At 39.1% G+C, this 26,208-nt stretch overlaps 1 protein-coding gene across 4 annotated transcripts in view; it reads right to left on the reverse strand.

Moving 5' to 3' along the window:
• Positions 1–4,240: 4,240 nt before the first annotated feature.
• LOC122572506 overlaps positions 4,241–26,208 on the reverse strand; it is a 159,387-nt gene continuing 137,419 nt past the window's right edge. The window contains exons 1-5 of one of the 4 annotated variants that reach the window (XM_043737507.1): positions 20,913–21,724; positions 10,492–10,633; positions 9,963–10,350; positions 9,433–9,630; positions 4,241–9,144 (exon numbers count right to left, since the gene is read on the reverse strand). In XM_043737507.1, coding sequence (XP_043593442.1) covers positions 9,022–9,144; positions 9,433–9,630; positions 9,963–10,292 — 651 coding nt within the window. In that variant the 5' untranslated portion in view covers positions 10,293–10,350; positions 10,492–10,633; positions 20,913–21,724 and the 3' untranslated portion in view covers positions 4,241–9,021. Of the gene's footprint in view, positions 9,145–9,432; positions 9,631–9,962; positions 10,351–10,491; positions 10,634–11,001; positions 11,393–20,912; positions 21,725–26,208 lie in introns of those variants that run through there. The other 3 variants (XM_043737508.1, XM_043737506.1, XM_043737509.1) reach the window with 3 other exon arrangements.

Consider the following 26,208-nt stretch of genomic DNA (forward strand, 5'->3'; position numbering starts at 1 on the left):
GAGCGCCGCCGCTAGGAGAATGTCAGCTCGTGGAGAGAGGGAGCGCAGGCCTAGTCTGAAAGAGGATGGAGTTCCTCGTTCGTCTGAACGAGCAAACGTTTGACAAAACGAGACAGAGTAACAAGAGAACGTAGAGGAAGAGAGGGGAGCAGAGTCGTTTAATGAGATAGGATGAGCACACGAGTCGGTTTTATTCTGACTGATTAATAAGCGCGACTAGACTATCGTAGACAGATTGGGTAATCGATGGAAGGGCTCGGATGGAATGCGAAGCAGTTTATCTTCTTAGGGAGTTCTGTATATTTACGATCAGTTCTTTTAAGAGAATTTTTACCGAATTTGACTGGAGGCATAGGTAACTTAACTTTAGGTATTATGCTGGCGTTATATTATGGCGCGTTACGTATATTTTGTCAAGCTTCCGAATCTTGAAGATTTTGTAATATTTTTATGTTAGAATAGACCCAGTTAGTTGCGATTATATGCCTTATGTCTATATGGGTTTTAGGATGATTTTGTACACGAACAATTTGTTTTTTTGTGTTCAGTTTGAATTACCTTTCTAGTAGCCAGTGTAGCTATTTTACTTTGGTTTGTTTGATGGAGATTTGAAAAGCAAAGATGAGGATTTTTGATGAGTGGAAATGTGGAACAGGCGTTTCGAGAGACTTTGGAGAGGTTCAGTTATGCGGGTTGAATGGTAATTAGATTGGAAACGAAGTGGAGAAGAAAATTAGAGTAGAAACGATCAAGGAAGTGTTAGATGATCGGCAAGTGTAGGAGTTTCCTTTTCTGTTGGCCTATTTTCTGAACAATGTAGTTCACTATAATTAGACAAGGCTTATATTAACCTGTTAACTGAATAGTCTCTTTAAATAGAGACTTCTATAATTATGAAATTAAATATCAATAATGGAGACAAATGAATTTCAGTCAGATCACTTTCGAGTCCTTGCAGGTATATGTATATATGTATAAATATATGATAGAATCTGTTTTGCAATAAAAATGAAATCATACGTAAAAATAGAAAATAGGACCTTGAACTACATATTTTTCCGTGAAATAAGAAGTTATAGCTCTGGAGAACCTAATAAATTGAATACTACGAATCGTTTTAACGCGAAGTAATTAACTATGACTGGAGAGACAAACGAGATTGAATTGAGTGATCAACGAAGATAGCAAAAAGCTGTACAGCGATTCTGTTGAAATATGGGCAACTGCTTTATACAGAAACTAGACCTTTGTAAATAAAACTATAGTTACAAAATCCGAGATATCCGAGTGCATATATCCATTTACGTGTTCAAAAAAATATATGGCAGTTTGTCATACGTGAAAGAATACTCTGCGAGGAAAACAGAGAGGAATGCAATGTTGGAAGAGAGAGAAGGACGGAGAGAGAGAGAGAGAGAAAGAGTGGGAGAGGAACAAGTCTGCAATTGTATACATATGGCACGCCAATGGCACGGTTGGCGATAGAGACGGAGACAAAATTGAGAAGGAAGCAGGACAAAGAGGAACACACAGATTATGCAGCGACACTGCCGGCTGTTTAATAAGCGATATCGATAAAAGTGTAAACAGAGAAAGGAATTCGTTACCGTGAGCGATATACTCTTCTGTACATTTAAAAAATATGTACCACGATGAAATGTACGTTTGTTCTTTTATCGGATTTACGCGAGAAAAATTCACTCTCGTTTCGTAGACGTGAAGAACAAACGACTGTAAACTGAAAACGTAATTGGCACGATTTTCTCGTTTTACGGAATAATTTCGTTTTGAATAGAACGTTTTTTTTTTTAGGAATAAATCGCAATTAAATTTAAAATCACAGGAAATTGTTTTGGAAAGTACAACGTAACTTGATATAAAGAATTATTATTTCCGTTTATAGTTGATGTTAGATTGATTCGTAAGAACAAGTAAAAAGAAATGGTCGTATAGAAGAAGAGAACAAGGTTTTGAAAGAGTAGTTTATGGAAAAAATAGTAGGAAAAACGCGCGCAACCGACAAGTGTTCCGCACACGCGGTTAAACAACCGTGTCGTCATCGGGATCCCGGACTCGTTCCAGCCGACGAACGTTACGGTTATTTACGATCGGGAAAAAACCGGAATGCATCGTGTCCAGCGCAAGTTACAGCAAGGACACGCGCGAAAATTATGAATTAGCTGCGTGAAATCGTTACGACTAGACTGTTAGACTTTGGATTTCCTTCAGGACTTTGGTTCCATCGTTATCGTCAGCGATATCGTACATATTTTCCTGCCATTACATATTACATCATTAATTTGTACAATAAATCTAACGGAAGGAACTTTTTATTATTTGTGACGAATTTCTAGGAAAGGGACTTTGTTAACGATTTTTATGAGACTTGTTTATACGTTTGAACAATACGAAAAATAAGAGAAACGAGCGGTTGAATCCGGATGACCTTTAAAAAAATGAGAAAGCTGACATTCGTGTTTTTCCATGTGTTGTCGAGTAAAACGAATTCATCAGAGGTAGACTAGACCGTGAAAATGTAAAGTATAGGAAATAAATGCAGAGTTTTCTATAGTTTATTTTATTTCTACGAGTTTTAATGCTGGTCGATATTAATATTATTCCAATGAAAAAACATTTATACAAGGAGAAACATAAGAAGCTGTTAGCTCGTAAAAAATACTATACATCATGCAAGTATTAGAGTATGAGATGCAGGCGTAGGTTTTTATACAGTTCACTTTTTCCATAGATTTTCCGAGGAGGTCGAGGTTTCTATCAGAGAATCGATTCGAGCGCGTAACGTAAAGAGCTCTCCGAGAATTATTGCTGGGAGCTTACGTCAGACACAACGGTACAAATTGCTGGAAAGAAGCAAGGTTGCTGCTATAATTGCGCGATCATTCAGCCTTCCCACTGACCGAGCGTTTTCATGCGTGTCTACGAGTTGTAAAACAAGGATATACTTAATAAACTTATTTTTGGTCGTGGGAAATTTGATACAGCTGCTCGAAACGTATGAACTTCGAGACCTTTCAAACTGCATTTCAATTAACAAGTAAGCGACTGCGATCGACGATTGTAATTTATCTTTGAAAATTAATGATCAATGATTGTATTTCTTGGACAGCAAGTAATTTTTCGACTGCTTTTTAATGAACAAATTGCACCGCGTTGTGCTTTAAATCATTGTCTTTACGTAAGATACTGTGACATTAATCACTACATATGATATTTAACTTATGATATTAACTTAAATGATATTTAACTGGTAATTATATTTGAATTATGAGAGCAGATCTATTTAAAAGATATTCTTTTAAATCGAGCTTAGTATATATACACGTCGGGTTATCATTGCGGTTAGGGGCGTATAATGAATCTTCACGTGAATTGGCCATCGTTGTTATGTACTATAGATGATATTGTACTGGTACAAATGTGATTATTACAGAGTTTAACAAGTAATAGCGGCGATTGGATAATTGAGATGTCGATGACAATGAATTTAGGTTCGATAACGAATCCACGGTCAACGAGATGACGAATGCGATTTGATCTACGATTCTGATGTGACTCAACGTACTTGTCCATTGTACAAGTAGAACTTATCGTACTGAATCTCAGTCCAAGTGGAACTGCCCTTGTATACTCCTCTCCGTACCTCTCTGTACCACTCGGGTCAATCTTTGTTTTTAAGAAGAGCTATATAATTACTCCATACCTCTGTTAGGTACACGTCCCCCCGTGACCGTGGCTACGTTCAGCGACCCATTATGTCACTTCGAGCCCAAGCCCATTGTCATAAATCTCGAGCACCCATACTCATAAACAACTATTTCTCAGTTTCATTATTTAAGTGCAGTTATAATAAAAAGTCTGGACTAAAGTATTGAGGACCTTCCCAAACATTACAAAAGATGTCCTTTCATCTCCGACATATATATTTAAATTGATATCTATAAAATGTCGCTTCTACAGCGCCTGTATATAGGCAGCCTATGCCAAACATGTTCTCCATTGCGACAAGTTGTATCTCTACATGTTCGAATAAAAGATCTTTGAGAAAACGTGATTACGTGAAACGTGTGAAACACTCTTTTCTTATAATTAATGCCAAAGATACTCTAATAAACAACGATAGGTGAAAGCCTAGCGTTCAGTGGTTGTGGAGCTCTCTGAAAAAATAGGTCATCGGACAAAATGATGAGACGAAATGGCGAGACAGAATGGAAAACTTTACTACTTTAGGCCACTTTTTATTGGTGCGAACTTACCAGAATACATCGAGTTTTACAGTCAATATTCTCTATGGAACGACGATTCACCAGGCAATCGTTCACTTTACTCTCTATGTAACGTACATACACAGAATAAACGACATGTATACACGCGCGAGCACACACATATACGGGTTAGCGTGTGTGCTTGTTAGGCTACGAAATGGTACAGTTTCATGCTTGTTTAAATTCACCCCTCACAAAGGAACAAAATTATAGTTTCTTCCTCTTTGTGTTGAAACAAAACTCGACACTTGACAAATGCATAGATTGTTTTGAGATATAAAAATTCTGTCCTTCGAACCTGCGACTTATACACTAATTGTAGAATATGTATTTGGATTATACGATAGTAGATTTTGATGCGAGGGAATTGACATTTTACAACAGCTTTGTGTTTAAAAAAACTCTTTACCTGTCTCATCATAATTAGACTGCGGATTTTCATGTAGACTCAAATTTTTATGTACGTAACTAAAGAAATAGTATCTAGATACTAGATAGAGATAGAGATTAGTTTCATTCTCTAGATTTTAGATACTTTACTTTGGATATCTTTTATACTTTTGAGTATTATCTTTACATTTTGTATGTTATATCGTTTCATATATTTTACACATTTAAATTCTCCACAAATGCATACAAATCTACAGTCTAATTATAATATTTTAAATGTTACAGTTTACTAGTTTTTTTTTTTTTTTTTTGAGAAGTCTCAAAATACGGCTGGTTTCCTGTAGAATTTCATCGTCAGATAGTTTCACTCGTTTCGATTAATATCTTTAAAATTTCCAACAGTAATATACATTCCATTTTTGTCTTAAATATATGATAATCATGTCTCGCGGCCGTTTTACAATAGTATTTTGTTAAATGTTGTAATCGTTATCATAATTATACTGTCTCATATCATGAATATATTATATAGTAGAGATTATAATAATCGTTACAAGTTTTGTCATTCAAGGCAATGACATTTTAATGAAAAATTCGCGGCCCAGAAAAATACTATACATACGTATCTCACTTTTCTCTCTTTTTCTTTTTTTTTTTCTTATACGTTTTTCGATTTCTATCCCGTCCCTTTCCACGCACACACATACACAAGCTCCGCAAGGAATCGATTAATTGTAAATGAAATGTGTGCAGAGTATGTCAGGTGTTCAGGTGAAAATGATCCACTGACTATAGTGAAATTATGTAATTTGTGCGACTGGTCGTTCACGTCGAGATACCCTGCTCCTTTTCGTTACGTAATTTTAATATTAAAGGTTAAATTGAAAATTATGGATTCGGTTGTTTGTCAGAAAACGATTAATTTCGTTCAACGTATATAAAAATATTTCTATCATTTTTTGAACCCTTTAACACGATATAAATTTTTAATCTTCTTCAAGCAAGAATTAGATATCTTTGCTTCTTCTTTTGAGAAAAAAAGTTATATCTTTTAATCACTTTTATTGTTATAAAAGGCAGCAATAATTTTACTATACTTGTCAAATAAAATTTAAATTTTCTCCAAACGGAGCAAAGTTTTTTTCGATACGTAAATTACCATTTTAGCGCACGTAGGTAAAAGGATCGCGCGTTATTCGTACAAAAAGATGCTTCTCACCGATAGAAAAGCAAGTTTAACAATGGCGGGAGGGATCGACTGTTCACGCACGTGAAATATTGTTCGTGTTTTCTTCGGCGCGAAGTACAAAAGAACTCTCGTATCTTGAACAACAGTATCTTGAAAAGATAAGTGTATAGGCAGGTACTGTATTATGTTTCAGATTGACTCGATCGACGTACACCATTGGACGATCGTGTCGTTTGAGATTTTTACCTCAATTTTATTTATCTTCTCGCTGCTGAATCGCTCGATGAGTTGCAACGAGTACAACATTTACAATAGAGTCCTCGAAAAAACGATATATAGCTGCGATGCTCGCGTTCATCTCGAAGACCCGAGGCTTTCCTTTACAGCAGTAAAATCGAATTTTCGCGTTGCAGCAAAGAATCGATATCGTTGTATCCCTAGGTAAACTACGTTAGCGCGACAAGTCGGAATTAATCGAATTAAAACAATGGAAAGTAAAAAATGAAAAGTCGAATCGGGTTTAAGTAAACGAACAAAATCTACCGAGTCGTAAGAATATCTTCATACTATATTTTTGCGACATTTTGATTATCGTTTACCCAAGAAAGTCGTAAGCGATATAATCTGCGATAGAGAGGTTTAACGCGTTGAGTGCCGCGATGATTTAAAAAATTTCCATCTATCGTAAATCTATAGACCCTTTTTTCAAAAAGATCTTCAATATAATTACCAGATTGTATAAAGAAGTGTATACTAATTAAGTCCTAATAAAATACAAATTCAACATATGAATTGATATGCTATGCATATTATTTTTAGGCAATGTTATTTCTCAAATAATATCTTATATATTGTAATTATTTGAAGAGAATATCAAGCCTGCACGAAAAGTTTCCTATCGGTCATCGATGACCAACGTGGCACTTAACGTGTTCAAAATATAAAAGAATGAGAATCGTTCGTACGGCGAACAAAGATGCAAACGAGACACCATTGAATACACGTATTCGACGCTCGATCTATAATACTTTCATGTGTTTCGAGTTTCGATTTCCTCGGACGCGTATTGCGGGAAATCAGTGTAAATTACAATCGTTAATTACACATCTAGCTACGCGCGTTTTGCCGCAAGGAAGAATCGACAGGGGCCATTGAATCGACAGCTTTCGATTTCTTTCTCGAGGAATGAGATCGCGGCCGTTGCTCCTTTGGGAATGCTTTCTAATTTTCTAGCGTAAAAGCCAGCTTAACGCCGTTCGTTCCGCGGAGACTGAGAAAGAAAGCGGTACCGGAAGTGGCCGGTACTATTTCACTCAATATTTGCTTTCAGCAGAGTAAGTGGTTTTTCGTGTTGTGTGAAAAATCAATGTTAACTCAATAAACACTTTTCTAGTTGTTCGACGATTTGCTTAAAAGTTATTGGTCGATGGTAGTTGTAATAATAATAGTAAATTATATAGATATTGCTTTCCTAAATTAGTTTTATATGTTTTATTATTTACATGTTCTTTAATGTTCCATTGGAGTAGACTCGTCGAGTCGAGAAGACGATAGAAAAACTTTGAATGGTGTTTGTTCGTCAAAAATGCTATTTTGTGTATATGGATGGCAACACATGAAATGGTTAAATAATAGGCCTGTTTATCGTTGTCGAAGAATGTAAATTGTGTGTATAATAGTAAAAGTAGTTGGTAAAAAGACATGTTTAGCCTATGAAAGACAGAGAAACTTTCGTTTTATCTGAATTTTATAGAATTCCTTATTAGCAGATTGCGGATATTTATGAAACTCATATTTTTATGAGTATTTTAGATGTTTTACATATTTTACATATTTTTGCAAACAATTTCCGTTTTATGCATTTTTGTATCTTTAGATTTTTTTTGATAAACGCATAAAAATCCGCAATCTATGTACTTATTAACAATATACGTAACTTTTTTCGAACTGTAATTGATTCGTCTCATTCCTCGAGCTAGAGAAAATACGCAGCAAGTCGATGTAACAAAGCATAAAAGTGATCATTTACAATAGTATTGAGTTTTCGAGACAATACGCCGATTATTTATATACCGCGTTTATAACATGGCTAACATTTACGCTAATGTTTATTTTTCCTGTAATTTCCCCAGATGAAATCCTCCTATCGATAAAATTTCACACTCCCTTGTAATAGAAGAATTCGAATTGAAATTCACGATCGCAAATTGGTCCAATTTTAATCAGGATAATCAAGTTCAATCCATAGGACCCGGGGAGATTAAGTGTACATCATCTATGAGCAACACGGTTCAGATATCGATATTAACATTATTGAGAATCGAGTAGGTATCATTTCGATCGGACATGGACAATGAATTTTTAAACAATCTCAACAGCGAGGTCGTTTAAACGCTAACTCTACGCCTATTGTACAAATTGGTCGAGCGTTTACCAATCGTCTACCACCGAGTGAAAATGCAACGAGTAATATGTATACAATTGACAAGTTGAAATCTTTCTCTTTGACTTCGATACTTCCTCTAGTAACTTCTTTGTTAAAGCACACTGCAGTTTGCTTGACATTATCGAAAATACTTCTCAATGAAAAGGGTAATTCTCGTGAGATACCACCTCGAAAAATTTCATCAACATCTGTGATGCTCAAAAACGAAAATTCTCTTTTCTCTATAGAATGAACTTCTTCGTGAATTAAATTTGGGACACATACACGCTGCTTGCGATCTTTTTATCTCAACATCTTTCCTTCAAATTCGAATTTTTTATTTTCAACCATATCATTCGATGATCATTGTTTCTTAAAAATCTTCGAAATTGTAGGGCATTGCATAGTGTTCGATATTTTCCACCCATTATTTTAATTGTAATGCCGATTAATTTTCCTGAACCAAGGGCTTCCAAATGAAAATTCACGAAGGAAGATCCACTTACATATATTCTTTCGATTATAAAGTTTTAAATATTGGCTGGCTGTTTATGTTATTAGCAATTTCATCCCAAATCGTCATAGGATGACGGTCAATAACCAACTGATTCGTGGTTCGTCGGTCCATTAGGAAACAGTCAAGCTGATTTGTGCGCAATCACGTGAACTTTTGCTCCTTATGGAAGCACACGATGAAGACCGTGTCGTCGCCATGGAGGTTCGTTTCCGCTGTCTTAGAACAGCACGCAACCGGAACCTTGCATCACTTCGGAAATGAACATCGGCGTGCCGGCGCCTAGTCCACCGTCAGTCTTCTGGTTCTCATTCTTGTCGTACTCGCAGTCGAAATAACAGCTCTGCGAAGGCAATTTATTAGTTTTCATGTTCAATTGTACGTTACTGAAATATATATATATTGCTGCTCATAAGTATATGAACACTTCGTTCAATTCGTATGAACAACTTGAAATGAACTTAATTTGAAAGAATGTTTTTGAAAGTAAATGAAAATATTTTAATAATTCTACCGTGCATGTACTCTCGATTTTACTACGCACATATTGTCTTGAAAAAGTAACAAAGTATCCGTAGAATATTTGAAAATGTGGGTTATTCGATATTCGTGCTGTACAAGGGCAAGTTACCTGACAGTCCAAGCATCTGCAGTGGTCGCTCATCTTGCAAGTGATGCCCCACTGTTTCGCCACTGCTCTGTATAACTCTTTACTCGACTTGTGAAGGATCTTGGGTGCTTTTGTTCTATTATCTTCGCCAGACGCGTCGTTCCCGAGGTTCTTTCCACCCTCGTACTTCTGAACCTCGGCTGCGTGCTCCAACCGCGTCTAAAATTACATCAGAGTATAATAGAAAATTTCAATAAAAACCTGTATCATACCACGAAGCTTAAGCTCTCGCCTAACACCTAAAATAATAAATGAGAAATCTCTCATTTTCCGAAAATTATTTAAAAAAAAAAAGAAGAAAAAAGTTAAATTAAAAAACTTCCAACATTCAACGACGAAATATTCAATGGAATATTCTCAAAAGAAACTTTGATCTTATTGTACGCGTAGAAAAATTGGGAATCAAGTATTTCCATCTTAAAGGTTTTGGTGATCGAATGGAACGGAGCGAGTTAGCTCTTTTATTCGGTTAGGTCAACTCAGATCTTCACCTGTTCGATAACGTGCTCGTAAGAAGGAGGAGGGGAGCTCGGTATGGCTTGTTCGTTCCTCACCATCAGGCTGTTGGAATCGAATATCGCCGAGTTTAAATTGGATTCAGTTTCGGTGGTCAATTGCAGTTGACTCATTGGAAGTTGAACGTTTCGTCCATTTGCGTTATCCTCCTCGTCCTCTTGCGCGTTTTCTTCGTCCTCGTGTTCCGTGTCGCTGCCTTTGTCCGCTTCTTTCTCGTAATGTTTGTCTTTCTCCACTTTGCATTCCAATTCCTTGTCCTTGTCCTTCTCACGGTCCTTTTCGTCGCTGCTGCGCGACTTGGACATTTTTGAAAAGGGAAACTTGAACGGTGCCAGTTTGACTATTTCTTTTTCCTCTAGTCGCCTGCAATGAAAAATCTGCTCGTTAACTGCAAACAGTCGGCTGCTGGGAGAAAAGGGCGATAGGAATTAATCGAAATATCCGAGGAACTATATTAATTCATTGAGAAATGAACAGCGGAATATTGTGGAATTATGTAGATACCTGTGGAACTGTAGATGTCGTTGAGGAAAATCTATCGCAATAGATATTTTTTAAACCTGCTCTCTAATTTGCAGGAAAATAATCTATTATTGCGCTATAAATCTTTAATTTCTTCAAACTTCGTAAAATCGTAGAATCAATGCTGTAGGAGAAACAAAGGAAAATGTTGTATTCGTAATTTCAAGGAATTCGATAACGTAGATTGATTGAAACAAAATTGCAAACGAAATATTGCGTTGTCGGCCTTAATGGATTCAAGCTTTTACGTGTAAGATAGAAAAATTGTCGGTGAACTTTTCCCCTCTGGATAGCAACACAGATTTCAATGCCGAAACGCGTGCGAACTTCTAATCGATATTCCTACATTCACAATCGTGTCGTACGCAAAGAACCATTGACTTTAATATAGCATAGGTGCAGTGTAATTTTTCTTTTCTGCTTTTAAACCGCACTTAAAAAAGCTTCTTGGCAACTATAGCTCCTCACTCTGTTTCCATCATCGCCACTTACCCACACTTCCTTATCTCCACAGCTCGCAGAATCCTCGAGTGATTCTCGTTCATGCTACGCGACACGGATTCATCGAGCACGAGCCAGTAGGCACAGTAGCAGAGAGAAAACCAACTTGAAAAATAGCTGTAGGGAATGACGAAAAAAAAGGAGAGCAACGGAAAAAGCAAAACCGAGAAAGAGAGACAGACAGATAGACAGACAGACAGAGAACCCAGAAGAAAGTAAGAAAAATATAGGAAAAACAAGCGTGCTGAAGAGAGCGGGGGATGAAGGGGCGAGAGGTTGGGGTGTGTCTCGGTGCGAGTGCACCAGCTGCATCTGTCGTTGACCCAGTGGCCGAGTTTCCCGTTTATCGGTCGACCTGGCGCAGTTGCGACTGACTTTAAAGCCGTCGACTCCTTCGGATATTTAAGGCCGTCGCCCACCTAACTATACAGTGTATAAACATCGTCAGACGTGTTCACGATATTATATGGAGTTTAATATATAAACAAATCCACTTATCCATAACAATACAGCATCGAAACATCTCTATGTCATGTCGGTAACATCACGAACGAATGTTTTGTCGATCACACAACGATCATACGTATATTGATCGTGAGCTGCTTGCAATGATGCAACAAAGTAGTTACTACATTTACTGATAAAATATCCTCTAGCTATTTTCTATGTGATGCACGATGAAAGATTAGGGGAGCTGGTTCGTTGATATTCATTATTATATTGTCTTATTTATTTCACTTATATTCCATATAGAATGGCGAGTATTATAAATAGGGAAAGTACGTATATCATATGCGATTGAATTTAATTTCTATCACGTCGAAATGAAATTTTATGGAACACTAGTAAAACGCCAAACATTTGTCTGATAATTTATCTCGAAATTTATTTCGAAATTTACGATATACGTATGCTAATACCATGCCAATGTTACTGTGATATCGTATCGCAATTTAATATTGCTGGCCCGATAACATACTATCAAAAAGGGACGAGCGCAGTTAAGCTTCCGCGGACGAAGCAACGATCCGTGCTACGCGCGGTTCTTGCCGAATTCGACGATTTTCAGCGGGGATTAACGTATCGGGGATAATTCGCTGACTGGTGATCGATATCGGAACGATCCAGCCGCTACGTGACCTATCTCGCAATTCGTCGGGCGTCTTGATTGTTTCCGGTACGAACAAACTCTGGCTTTATTGGTTTGATACCTTCTGGACATATGGAATGTAAAATCGAGGTTGTGTAGATTGCGGAGTATCAGGCTTGGTCGAGTGTGTGGGTTTTGGAAACATTGGGGTGATCAATTAGTCAGGTCTCCCTTACAAAATTGTACGGAACTTTGAGTAGGTGGCAGGGTATTACATCGCTTAAATACATAATCGATGGTATTAAAGTTTGCGAGAGGGACATAGTTGAGTTTGAACGTTTTGAATCTTTAATGTTTAAGAATTCAGATGGTAGAGTTTTCCATCTTTATAATTTAAATAATATTCTTCGTGTTTCAAATACTTAAACGAAGTTGCGATATTCTTCTTGTTAAATACTAGTATAATTTTATCGGACAATTTAAATTACAATCATAAGAATATGAATTCTGTAATAACTACGTAATAATATTATATAGAACGTAATTAAGAACGTACTTAGCTCTTAAAGCTTCTGAGTCGGGAGATCAATATTATATGCGAAAGGTGCGCGGAAAGATCCAATTTCCTGCTTTCCTTTAAACGCACGAAGGATCATTCCGCATAAAGCGCGAACCCTGTTCCTTAACATAGACTATCGCCTTGCTAAATGGGAAATTCTTTCGGTCTATCCTATCGTAGGTGTTCAGTTAGGTGACAGTAGAAACGTTTATACCGGAAGCCGTCAGTCAAACGGCCGCTGCGAGCGTGGCAGCTTTAATTCGACGTGTCGCTCGAAATGCTCGACTGGAACGTTAAAAATGTATCACCTTGGAAGCGAGTCCGTGACAATGCGGTGCCTGTCATGCTTTTAACTCGAATCGACGAAAAAGAGAGCTGAAACGTGGAACGCGCTTAGTTCGCGCGATCGACGGACATGTGCAATTAGATAGAATTACTTGGCGTAGGTGGAACGTTTTGGCTCGGTGCACGAATTGCGTGGGAAGACGAGATTGTTCGTGTACTGATCTACAGACCAGCCCTTGCTAGAAGCAACGAGTATCTATTTCTTCTTCTCGTAAGAATTTCTTTCCGTGCGGTTACGATCTTATGTAGATACCATTAACCAGACATTCATCTGCGTTTACTTGAAATGTTTATTTGGCAATATTCTGGAATATTTAGATTCGTTAGCGTAAAGTGTTTACTAAATGCGGTAATTATTCGATGTGATAAGTAGATGTGGAAACAGTAGAACGATGCTGTATGTAGCGAAACTTGGATCGTAAAATTAGGTTGATTTGTGGATAAATTAAGTAGTGGTATTTCCTATTGGTTATAATCGGAGAAATAGAATGACATTGATTCACAGTCGGGTAAATACTATGGAACAACAAGTAGATTCGACTACTCGTGTTCAGACGAGCGGAAGGTTGTCGGCTGTGGGCAAATGGGTAAGAAGGAAGTCACGCGTCGTCGAGTAAATAGAACGTGATCGTTCGTGTGCAGACATGCAGAGTTGTACATTCTACCAAGAGCGATATTGGTACGTTAATGTTTGTAGCATCAAGTAGAATAGTGCCTGATCAATCTCACGACATAGCAAGAGGATCATCTACGTAAACTGAGTAGAATAGCACAGCCTGAGGGTCAGGCATTTGGAAAGTACTAACAATTTGTATTCCGAGATATCAATAATCCCAAAACGTGGAAGTATTTTCGAAAACAGGGCCGTGTAAGTATTTCTATTCAAGAATTTACGAGTTTTAATCCTTAATAAAATTTCTTGCAACTGTAAGCTCGTTCAGAAATTCAAGAAACAAACAATCGTAACAGCAGCGAGCAATCGTACACGTTAATCCCGCGACAGAATAGTCGGGAAGTTTACAATCCGAGGAAGTTTCATCGCTCTTGAATTAGAGCAAGGACGGCCGCACGAACATCTGAATGTCTTCAGAGAAGCAGGCAGAAGCGAAAAAAGAGAAATAGAAAGAAAAAGAGGGAGAGAGAGAGAGAAAGATAAAAGAGAGGAACTGGCGGCAATTGCACCACGGATATTGTGTCACTCACACTTCGTGTACGATACGACCGCCACGGCTGTATTTTGCTTCCTATTGCTGAACCAAAATTTCAGCTTCCTTGTACTACTGATATCGTTGCCTTTGGCATGGGAGGAGCGAAGGATCTACTCAACAAACGTAGAAGAGGCAGAAAAAAATTACAGTTACGTATTACAGAGCTGAATTACTAGAAATCCTTGTGTTTCTATATTTTCATCCCAAACATGTATAATGTATATACAGACTCACATTCCTAAATATCGATCTTCTCCTTTCTCTGAGATCATTATAGACTAAATTCCCCCGTACAAAATCATCGATTAAGAAATTATCCTCATAGATTCGTTAACGTACGTCGATCTAATTAATTCTATCGTTTCGATGGAACTCCTGCAGCGTCGAACGAACTTTGATAATAAGACACTCGAGGCAATTTGCCTAATACGGGCAATGTTCGCGGTCTGGTGCAAATCCGGACCGCTCGTTTGCTCGTTTTCTCGCGTTGGGAGCTCGCTCTGGAGAAAAGTGCCGAGGGAGCAGCGAGGATTCGCTACGATTTGAAATTACTGCTCGCTTGCCGGAATGTCGGCATTCGCATCGGATACAGGTCGTCGAAATAAGACGACCACTCGACGGGTTCGCGCGAGGCAAACGAACGAAGTAGCTGGTAAAGTAGGTTGCACCGGGGAGGGGTGAAAATCCAGTGGATTCAATGGCCGTACACCCCTCGATAGAAGTGGACGGTCTCATGTCAGTGGCCCCAGCTAGTGCACCGTCATCCTGGGCTCGCACCTTTCGTCCTAGTTTCTCCGTTCTTACCCCCGTTGCTGCCATCCTTTCGTTCCGCTTCATCCCTTCCCCTACGCTCCCTGTCTAACTCTTCCTTCGTCTTTCTCTTTCTCCGCGACTACCCTGATAGATCTTCGCGTCTCACTCTCGTACTCCTTTTCTTCCATCGTCTATGCATTCAGATATCCTCGTTTCACCTCGTCTCCCTTCGATCTGGCCTGTGTCCGACCACGCACGACCGTCTCTACTTGCAGCTGTCTAAAGTTTAGAGTTGCAGAACGGCGAACGAAGCTGAAGCGAGCGATTTTTCGTTCCAGCGTTGAACATATCTTTTCACGGGGATAGGTAGATGGATGCTCGTTGATAGGTGCAAAATGAAAAATGGAAATTTGGATGTGGTCTTGTCTTCAGAGAGGTTGTGGACGCTCTAATGTTCTTCGACGTGGAAATAAATCGCGTTTAATGCTTTCTCTGAAAGTTTTATAATATAGATTTTTTACGAGTTTCCTCGGAAACGTTCGGCCGAAGAATGGCGTCTTCACAGGCTGTTTCATTTTCCAGCTAATTAGCTCGAGAAACCTTAATTAGTAGACTAAACGTTAATAGTTTTTATAGTTCTCGAGCGAACATCTTCAGCCTCGTTAACGTACCCACGCATCTCTCCCCTGAATAATACGCGAGTCATCCTTTTTAAGGAAACAATTCACTTTATATCATGAGAATACCACGAGCTATGTCTTTTCTTTCTCGTTTTATCTTCTTCTTTTCCTCATTCATCTTTGACACTTGTCGTTTTTCTTTCGTTTCTGAGTATTCTCCCCTTCGAGAAGTTTCATAGTCAGACCAAGAAGGCGCATTGTCTCGGAGACAACAAACAGCCTCGGCTTCGTGTCCTTTCGTGCAAGAACTTCGACCGCTATTGTGGTGCCTTTTCGTGGAAGTTTGGAGAACAAGGTGGTCGCGTCTGCGATGATGCTAAACCCCCAGGGTGACGTGGTAATCTCGGTGTCTTCGCGGCAAAAGTTTACCCTGTCCAAACATCAACCAGAGATCTCCGTTGAACACGATGGAGGGAGACAATTTCACAGACGATTCCGTTGGAGGTTCCAACGATCGTTCATTTCATTCGCGAACTGTTACCCCTGTGATTATTGTTAAATCTCCCCGTTTTCTTTCGCTCTTAACATCTTACGGCGACAAAAATCGTAAAATAATTGGAAACGTTTTACCTGAGGTTTATCGTCCATTTTCTATTTCCATATCTAAGAAGACCGATTGTTTATTCTTTTCGCGCGGGATTTTATAAATGTGAAACTTTGAATAAAAGGACGAAATAAAGCCTAATTCCAACGGGTCGTTGCGAAATGCAAAATAATTCGAACAAACGAAAATCAACGAATTATCCGGGAAAAAGCGACTAACAAGCACGTTAAAATCACAACAAAGCCGCAGGTGGGTTGGCGGTTTTCATTTTCCGTTTAATTATTCATATCTACCATTATTTGTTTGGAAGAATGATATCGTACCGTTGTTATTAACTCGTCATAATTTACGCGCAGAATATATACAATTCGTGTTACGTCAGTTTCGAATTTCGATTTCTTTTAATATATAATTTTAATATATAATTTTACCGACATAGTAATTTATCCTTTTTTTCAACATACAAATATGATCAGCAAATTGACCGTAACAAAATTAACGATCAATTCTCATTGTTTCAGTGTGACGTGTTTGCGAAATTACACGTTGCTTGATGTGTGCCATCATATTTTTCCCTGTTCACAGGATATTTTACTCAGCTGTATTAAATATTATAACAGAGATAGCTGAAATTTTTAAGCAATCCATTTCAAGCTCTTTTTCTTTTTTTCGCGAAATAGGGCCGCGTTGCATCCGATGCGCCAACTCGTATTCAGACGGTGAACAATGAGACTCGTCGAGTTTACATCGTATTCGTTCGAGGGAGTAGAATTTTTAAAGCGATTTCCATCCCGTTTCGTCCCATCCCGGAACATTTTCTGGAACATTGACGGAGCATTGTTTTTCCCCGTTTTAAATATACACACCGGTCGTTTGTTTCGTATCAATATTGGTTGCATGCATTTTTTTACTTTTTATTTGGTTTTCAAATTTCGTACGCGATTTAGAAATCCTTTGTTCGATGAAGTTCGTTAAATAGTATGACCGGTTTCGTACGAAAATACGTGTATCGCGATATGCATATGATAGGTACTGAATATACATGTACACCAATGGAAGCCTTAACATCACGATTCTCGTGAGATGGAACGTGATACTCATTTCGCCTATCTTGGCAACGATATTTTTCCTACTAAGGCAGCGGACGAAACATTAAAACGAATTGCGACATTCATACGGTACGCAGCTCGTGATACACGTATGTATCGCGATACGTGTATCTTCGTGTGAAAGCGATCTGTGGGAGTGAATAAATGATATCCCTGGCAGAGGATGTACACAGGTACAAGAGAGTATTCGAACACGTACTATTTTTATTTATTTTTCAATTACTGCTCCTTTCTTATTTAACGTCTTCTTTTAACGTATCATTACGAGCTTGGAAGAATGTAATCGTTCGAAGTAAAGGTGTTCTACCCTCTACCGATGGTGGCCAATGCGCAAACGCTGCAGGCTGGGCACAAAAACGACTCGTAATAGATGAGAAATTGCTGAGAAATGGCCATGATTTTCGCGCGAGAAATACGAAGCCGAAGATATAGGAAGTCGTAATAAATACGAGCGACGGTGAACGAGCGATAAAGGCGATCGAGTGTTTCGAAGAAACCGTAAAGCAGACTTTTATGTACGGCAATAGGTATCAAATCTTCACCTAGGGCATATCTGTCTGTCTGAAGAAAACGAGCGCTGTCATTTTTATCGTTTTTTAGGATATTATCAACTAACGACAAAGAATGTGAAAGAAATTCTCTTCTCGCTAGGAATAATTTTCTTTCATTAAATTTATGCCTGTTACATTCAACGTTTCTAATGTTCCTTTTTTATCGTTCACGATACGTTAATTGAACGCCCCTTTGACTCGTTTTATGGTATTCTTTTATCCTAAAATAAATTGCGCTATCATTGGAAAAGCAATCTCTAAGCAGCGGAACAGAGTGTTCCGGGAACAAATTACTCGAGAAGCGATTTAGGTCATGCGGTCTTGTTTCACGTGTGAGGCGTAGCCTAACGTTGCCAGGGAAAATTTGTGCTTGCTTGCTATCGGTATTACGTCCCAACCAAGATACCTTTATCGTTGATATTCGATATTTCGATGAGGGTGAAAATGGGACGGAGAAGCCCAGACAGCCGAATTTCACAGCCAGTGAAGACTCTGGGACGTAAGATCGGTCCTTTTCGAAGGAACAGCTTTCGAAAGCCTTCGACATCAATCTCACTCTCTCTTTTTATTCGGCTCGAATTCGCGTCGTTGAGTAATCCTAAACCACCAAACAAACTTCTAACTGGCATCGAATGTTAGCCACTCCCTTTTTTGCTGGCGTGTTCAGCTTACTCAGTTATATTACTAATATTGGTATTTTTCCTAAGAGCGGTCTAGCAAACCTTAATAATAAATTTATGAGATCTTGACCTGTAATCGATACTTCTTAAGCTTTTAAAGATTACTAAAATCCTTCTCCTTTTCTTATCTTTTCATTTCTCGATTAAATAAAAGAGTTTAATAATACTTAAATTTATCATTAAACTTCGTTAGTTATTTAGCTAGCCAATTTTCCAACAGCGTTATAATATTAGTTAAATAATCAGTTGAATCGTCGAAATGATATGCGTCCAGGTGTCAAAAGATTATAGTTGTAACTTCGAGTAGGCGTTTATTGAGCCGTGTGCAATTTTATGCACCTGTTGATATATGCAAGAGGCGGTGAATTAAAGCGATCCGTTCCTTGTCAAAGAGCGTTTCGCTTTTCGAACGAGCATCGAACGATCTCATGAAATGTCAAACACGAGCACGTGAAACGAATATCTTGGAGTCTTGTCTGGTGCAACGTTGACTCGACTACTTACGCGAATAGACAGCGTTTGTCGTCGTCGAATTTTCTTTCGAATTCTCATTTCGAAACGACCGGTACGCGTTTTACGTTCATATCGTAAATAAATTGCTTGAAAAGTGTTCGTGATGTACGTTCGTGATGTACGTTCGTCATGTACGTTCGTCATGTACGTTCGTCATGTATGTAGTGAGTAAGGATCATCGACAGAGGCAAGGTTGTTGTCGATCGATGGCATCGACGATGCCGCGTCGCGTCGGTGAAAATTTCTGGCTGATAAAATTCAACGCGGCACGAGCAGGTACAATTACTATTTAATTCGCGAAAATAACCTTTGTCCCATGGCGGAGCAACGAAACGGATCATTAGGAGGAATTTGGTTAACGCTGCTAATTGAACGAACAGTACCATCTAATTAACAACAAGATTAATACTATGTCAATGCATCATCGATACAGGTGCGATTTTATATAATGGGGTTAAAAATATTTGCAATACAAATCGCGTGTGTAATTGCACGGGGACTGGATGGTTTGTTGAATGACGATTGTTAAATGTAATAAAGAATCGTCTGTGTTGACAATAGCAGGGAACAACCCTTGCTTAGCTTTTATATAAAATGCGAAATAAAGTATAAAAAAAGGTATCGTTCGAATAATTACAGCATCTGTGTGTTATTTTATGGAGGCTGTGAAAAATATATCGTTGGAAAGAAAGACAGGGATTTAGAACGAAAGGTTCTTACAAGTTTCGATGGAGGATCGCGACGTTAACAAAACGCGATGAAAAAATACGAAGACGCAGAAACGTCATGAAGGACGCAGAAATTATAACCAAACCATTCTTCTGTCTTCTTGAGTCAGCGAGAAAAGAAAAGTGAACAGCGTAGAAATGGCATTTACTGGAATCCGGAGGGGGCGGACGGGTGAACAGGGCGTTGTTCGACTGAAACGAGGGTCTCGGTGACAGACAGAAACATTCACACGTGTCGTGCAGACAGAAGGCCTGGTATTAACGATGATGGATCGTTAAATTGTTATCGAACGTACATTTTCCTTTGCTCATCGACCGTGGATGGAAAAATGAGGGAAATTGTTAATTGCCAATAAACTTAATCTCTCTGCTGGTTTGGCGGCATCGGTTACGGGAGAGTTGGTTTAAAGAGTGGGGTTAAAGGATCAACGTTTGCAGTGATACGAGAGAAAATTTATAGGGGCGGCTTTTGGTTTCAATACGCGGGGAAAAGTTAGTTTAAGTTATAAATATGGAATGGATTAAAAGTCCGGATAAAACGATATGAACGCGTATAAATAGTATGCGAACATGTGGTGTTTGCTTTGCTTCTCTTTCCTTCTTGCTATTCATTCATGAGACGCAGTCGTACAACTCGAAGTATGCATCCGGAAACAAATAACAGAAAGAAAGGAAGAAGAGAGAAAAGGAAAAATAAAGGAAGGATGAACTATCTTTCATTCAAATTATTTTTCAATAATTTCGATTTTACTATACTTTATCATTTTAAATATAAATTACAACTTCCTGGAGAGATTTCATCCAACACAAACATCACCAAAGTGCAACAATAAAAGGATTCGATGAAATCAATGTCTTCTTTTATAGAATTCTCTACTATATTAAATATCAAGAAATGTCAAAAGACGAGCGCTCGATCGATCGACAATTCTAGACGATCGAGTCTATCGTTAACCATTGGCTCTATTGATCGCCAATGTCAACGCACACCATTGCACGGGGTGGCGAGATACACGCGAGAGGGGTGCGTTTCCTTTGCCGGACAAAGCACGCAGTTCGAGTCGATACTGTTTGCGTTGTTTTGGAAAAATTAACCGAAAGACCGATAAGAAAATAATTACGAACAATGCGTCGTTACTTACAAGCTTGGACTGTCCTCAGGCGTAACGATGAAATTCACTGGTTTCTTGAAACTGGTCAACTTCGTGGAGACTTGCACGGGGTGTCGGTGTTAGACGGCCATGTTGTTGGAAATTCACCGCCCTCTAGCCGATGCTCGACGAAGTCACAATCCCTTCCCTCGTGGAGGAAACTCACCCCCTCAATTCCATCCTTTTTTGTGCCTTTTGCGTTCCGTTCTCGCGCGCTTAAGAGTACGACCAAGTTCACTAGCAAGTTGCCTTTTTGTTTAGAATAAAAAGTGCTAAGATGGCACGTGGATCTTCTGTCTTGCTAATTTAAATGATTTGTGCTGGTAATTTAAAGTAGACGGGAAATATATTAGAGGGCTGTGTTCAAGGTTTCATTTTCACGCGCAGCTAGCATATTAAATTTAATTATACTGTGCTCTATAATTCTATAACTAGGTTGCCTCTCTATTTCCTTCTTAATTCTTCCGTAAAAAATTGTATTTGTAACATTCTCGATTCAATTTACTGCCGATCGTTGATGATCGTTCTTATCGGTTGGAGATTGAGACTCTCTGTTGTTTCTTTCTTTTACTACGATCTCAAATTTCATATATCATACAACTATCGTTACAGGGCTGACAATATATTGATTTACGTTACTTGCAAACGATTGAAGTTATTTTTATAAGATTGGTTTCTATTGGAACTATTATTTTCTTCAATGTGTCTTTAGACGATAGTGTTATATCGTGTCTCGCTGTTAAAGAAGCGTAGATAATACTTGGTAACGTGCATTATACAAGGGAATTAGATCACTAAAGACTTTTCCGAGTTGGCTGACTTAAGCTAAAACTTAAATGTGAATTTGCATCGCGTGTTTGACTCGCGACCGCGGCTCGCGCTGAAATTTTCGGAATATTCAGAAACGTTTGAATTATGCATTTTGAAAGGGAACGCGTCTACTTTCTTGTCTCTTTTCTGTTCTCCTACCTTCATTTTTTTCCCATTCAGAATATTCCTTTGGCTGCGAGTGAAAATCTTAAGACGAGGCGCCGCGAATCGATGAATGCTCGCTTTTTAATTAGGAAGACCGCACGTTTTAATTAAAAAAATCTCCCCGTTGCTTATTCAGAGAGTGAATTAATAGCCGGACACGAGCCTGTTTCGTGCCACGACGTCTTTCAATATTCATGAATGACCTCGAGCGCGATACAACTTTCGCCAACCTTTTACTTCGATGCGAGCAATCTTAAATTCGATCGATGGTAACTTTATTGGAAAATTTCACTGCCTTCCACGAGATTGTATAAAATAATCTTATGAAAAGCCGAAGTACCGAATGCCCTTCTAATTTCGTTGTTACGTAGTTTATTCGAATCAATTTGAAATTTTATTATAAACCACGTAGCGAAATAAACAAACTTGCAAGAGTGAAATAAAATTCGTTTAGTCACTTTCTTCTGCGTATCTTTTGAATGGTAAATTAACACAGCATTCTTAGAATAAAATATGTACACCGCTGCTCATAAATATTAGAACAGCTGGCGACCTTATACGAAATTGTGAAAATTCTGAAAGGCCTATTCAATTCTACCTGAAAGGAGAAGTGAACGAACCGATTTTCACGTGTCTGACAAACAATCAGTCAACGTCACATAATAAAGACAAACTCCGCAGTCCCTGAGCTCGGAATTGCAACACACCAGAAGTTCTCACGCGAAAATAAAGATCGTGACTCGATTTCGCTTATAATTGCGTCGTCGGTCGGATCGCGTCGTCTACGACCACAGACAGCGAAAGCTTGTCAACTCCTTTTCAACCTATACACGCACACGCATGAACACGCGAAAGACTGTGCGTCTGGTGGAAGACACTTGGACGTGTGTGCTCGAACGACGAGTACTTCCTCCCTTTGCAAGATTTTTTCTGCCGTCGTGGCGAATTTCGTTTCGCGGCCTACACACGGAAAGAGAGAAGGGAAAGAGATGATATACGGTGAAGTGGTCGGAAGGTCCCGAGTGCTCTTCAGGCCTGTTATAATTAATACGATCTCATCGATCTCGGACTCGCAAGCTTTATCGTGTCGCGCTGCAGCCACTTTCTTTCGTCGTTTCGCGAGGTCCGCGAATTTACCTCGATGCAACCCCCTCTTCGTTGCCTAGCCTGCCGCGAAAAGGTCAATGGGCCGATGTTCGAGAGGCTGGGAATATAGGGCAACGCGGAAAGGGGTGAGGCGCGGACATGGAACAATCCCGTGTGTACCCAATTCATACATTAATTCCGAGGGTAATCGAGCAGGTGGCTCGCGAAACGCGGCGAGTGGAGTTTCGAGAGCGATCGAAACTGTGTTCGGTTCTTCCTTTTGTTTTTTGTTTCTTCTCTCTGTCTACTTGTTTCGTGTTAATGCGAGTTCGTTGGAGTTGGAGGATGTTGATAGATGGAGATAATGATAGATCGATGTTCGAGGATATTGGTTAATGGATCAGATAATGGTTAATGGATTGCGGATTTTTATGGACTTATGGGAAATTTGACGGCGTAAAAGTAAAAGAATGCACGCACCATGCGAAATGTACAGGGTCGAGTTTCGACAGCTACGTTCGGCTCTTCCCCGCTACTTTTTGTTTCCTTTTTCCGACTACTTGTCTCGTGTTAACGCGCGAGCTTGTTGAAGCTTGAGTGAGTTGATAAATGGAGATACAGTAAAACTTCGTTTATCCGTACTTTATTTAAAGGAACGAAATTCTCGTTAGTGCACGATTAAATGAGCCTTTGGCTATTGATTTCACTTATCTGAACGTAAACTCCGATTATATGGACGGAAAGTTTCCCGAGTCATATATTCCAGGAAGCCATCGATTATCGGCTTTTGATTAATGTTGCACGGTGAATTGTACTTGGTTGATACAAACAAACTCATTACATATTTATTGAAAAATACAATTGAAATCACGCATCGCACGTTATACCTTACATGACAATAACAAAGTATATTTCAGCAAGTACTAAAAAATGGTAAAGAATGCGTAAAATCTGTTTTGTTTGTTCGACAAACGGAAGGGTGATCGGTGCGAGGCAATTTTGAAAAATTCTAGGATGTTTCGTGATTAACGGTTGCTTGTTTTCGACAGGTCGGGAATTTTCCTGAATTTATCGGGGGCGTGAAGAAGTTTAGATCGGACTTTTGACAGGGCATCGTATATTAGCGGTGGATTTTTAACGGAGGCCGGTAATATCGGCAGAAAACGGAAATTTATAACATGACGAGAGCTGGATTGTCGGCGGAGAATTGCATTTCGCTGAATTATCACGATTGTGCTAAATTATCGACGTTAGTTCGCGCGTCTCTCTTTCTCTCTCTCTCTCAGTAGCAGCTTATTCATTTCTAAACACGTTGTCTACCGCGTGCATGAGTTCTAGGGCCGATGAATCATTCGAATAATCGTTGTCTACGTGAAAATATTTTTTCCGCCATGCAATGCTGTCATAATGGACAGGTGCTGCATCGACCACGCGATTGTTTAATCTTCGCGTTTGTCGATTGCCTTTTGTATTCGTCGACGACATGATTGGCAATAACATTAGCTCTCGCCAAAAGATCGAAACTGTAACGCGCTGTAACGTACGCTCTCTTTAGCGACAGGCTACAATTTTTTCTCCCTCCCTAAAAAAAGTAAAAAATGGATACTCGATACTCGTTACAATTTGTCAGTCATATAACTTCGAAAATCACCACTCGCTCATCGATTTCGTCAGAGATTTATGGTTTCTATATAAATTCCTCTCAGCCATGAATTTTCGTGCTCGTAAATTCGCCCTATCAAGTCTAATAAAATCACCGTCTTGCGTCTACCCTTCAACGAACTATGCGACGCTAAACGCAGCGAACAACGCCTGTACCCTTTCCTTTAATAACGAGCTACGACCATTTGTCAGAGCTCTTAACCGTGTCAGCCATTGCTAGGCTTCAAAAATTCCCATTCGCGGGTCAAGAACGCACGCGACGAGAACAAGTTTTGGAGGAGTAGGTTCGTATGGCGAAGCTCCCTAATCGAAGGAAGATTCACGGGGTCGCGAGCTACCTGTTCGAGGGGCGAGCATTCATCGCGAACAAAGGCACTTGAGCACCCTTCGCGTTCTTCTCTCGCTTCTTCCGGGCCTCTAGCCCCGTGTAGAGGGTTGAAAGTATCATCTTGAAAGCCGATCGCGCTACTCGGAAGTCGACCAGAGCTCGTTCAGACTCCGCTTCTCTCATTAAAAATTCACACGGGCGGAGTGTTCGCGGGGCTTTAATCAATCGGCCGCTTAAGCGTTGCGATCTCTTTCTTCTTAGTCTCAAAGAAGCCGGAGTCTGTCATTCTTAAGCTTCTCTGCAGCTTTTATCGCGGTGGAATCGGTTTTTGGGATTTTCGACTGGGATGAAACTGCGGCGATACTTCCATCGGATACTGCGCTTATTCGGATACGATGGTAATTTTAGCACGCTTCTCTTGCGGTATTCTAACTGTTGCACCGTGTCTAAAGTTTGACGTTAAGGATTCTAATTTAAAGTTTGTATTAGGTTGTAACAGTTTAAAAGTTTAGTTCAGTCATATCGTTAATTAATCTTACGACATCAGAATAATCGTTTTATTTGACTTTGGAACTAGATTTACATTTTTGCACACTTTTTGTATCATGCGATTGGTATCACGTGCTCAGTACGAGTCGATTCTAACATTTTAATACAACCAAGTGAACGAAAAATATATGTAGAGAGTAATGTAACGAATTAAAGGCGCAAGCTGCGTGCTTTTTGATTAGACGAAAAATATCATGCCTCGTGATTGATATCACGATGTTTGGCAGTTCAAAATCTGCCTTCTTTATTAGAGGCTAGCGAAACTTTTACGAGTATCTGATTTTCTACCAATCAGGATATTCCTCTTTAATTTACCTAATGAAATTAGGCAATTGAAGGGCCTCGTTCAACCTCGATTATTTATTACATTTTCGTACAGCCTCTTTCGTATGTTATTTTAGTAGCTCGGACTGACGAACGTGTAATGTATACATAAAGTACTCGTTAAATATTACGCGTAGCAACTTTTATCCAGATTCTATCTTTGAAACTTGACGTTAGTGGAACGACGGGGCTTATCTATGTTTAACTCAATTAGTATCAGAATATTGGCTGGTTCGTTAAGATGAAAGTTCAGAATGAATTAGATGATCCGAGATTCGTTGTCGTGTCAGTTTATTCGCGTGAATTGCGAAAACCGCAAGTTTCAGCTAATTTTTTCTATACGTGTAAAGAATAGGTTCTTCC

This window comes from Bombus pyrosoma, linkage group LG11 (genome assembly GCF_014825855.1).
Source record: "Bombus pyrosoma isolate SC7728 linkage group LG11, ASM1482585v1, whole genome shotgun sequence".
NCBI lineage: Eukaryota > Metazoa > Arthropoda > Insecta > Hymenoptera > Apidae > Bombus > Bombus pyrosoma.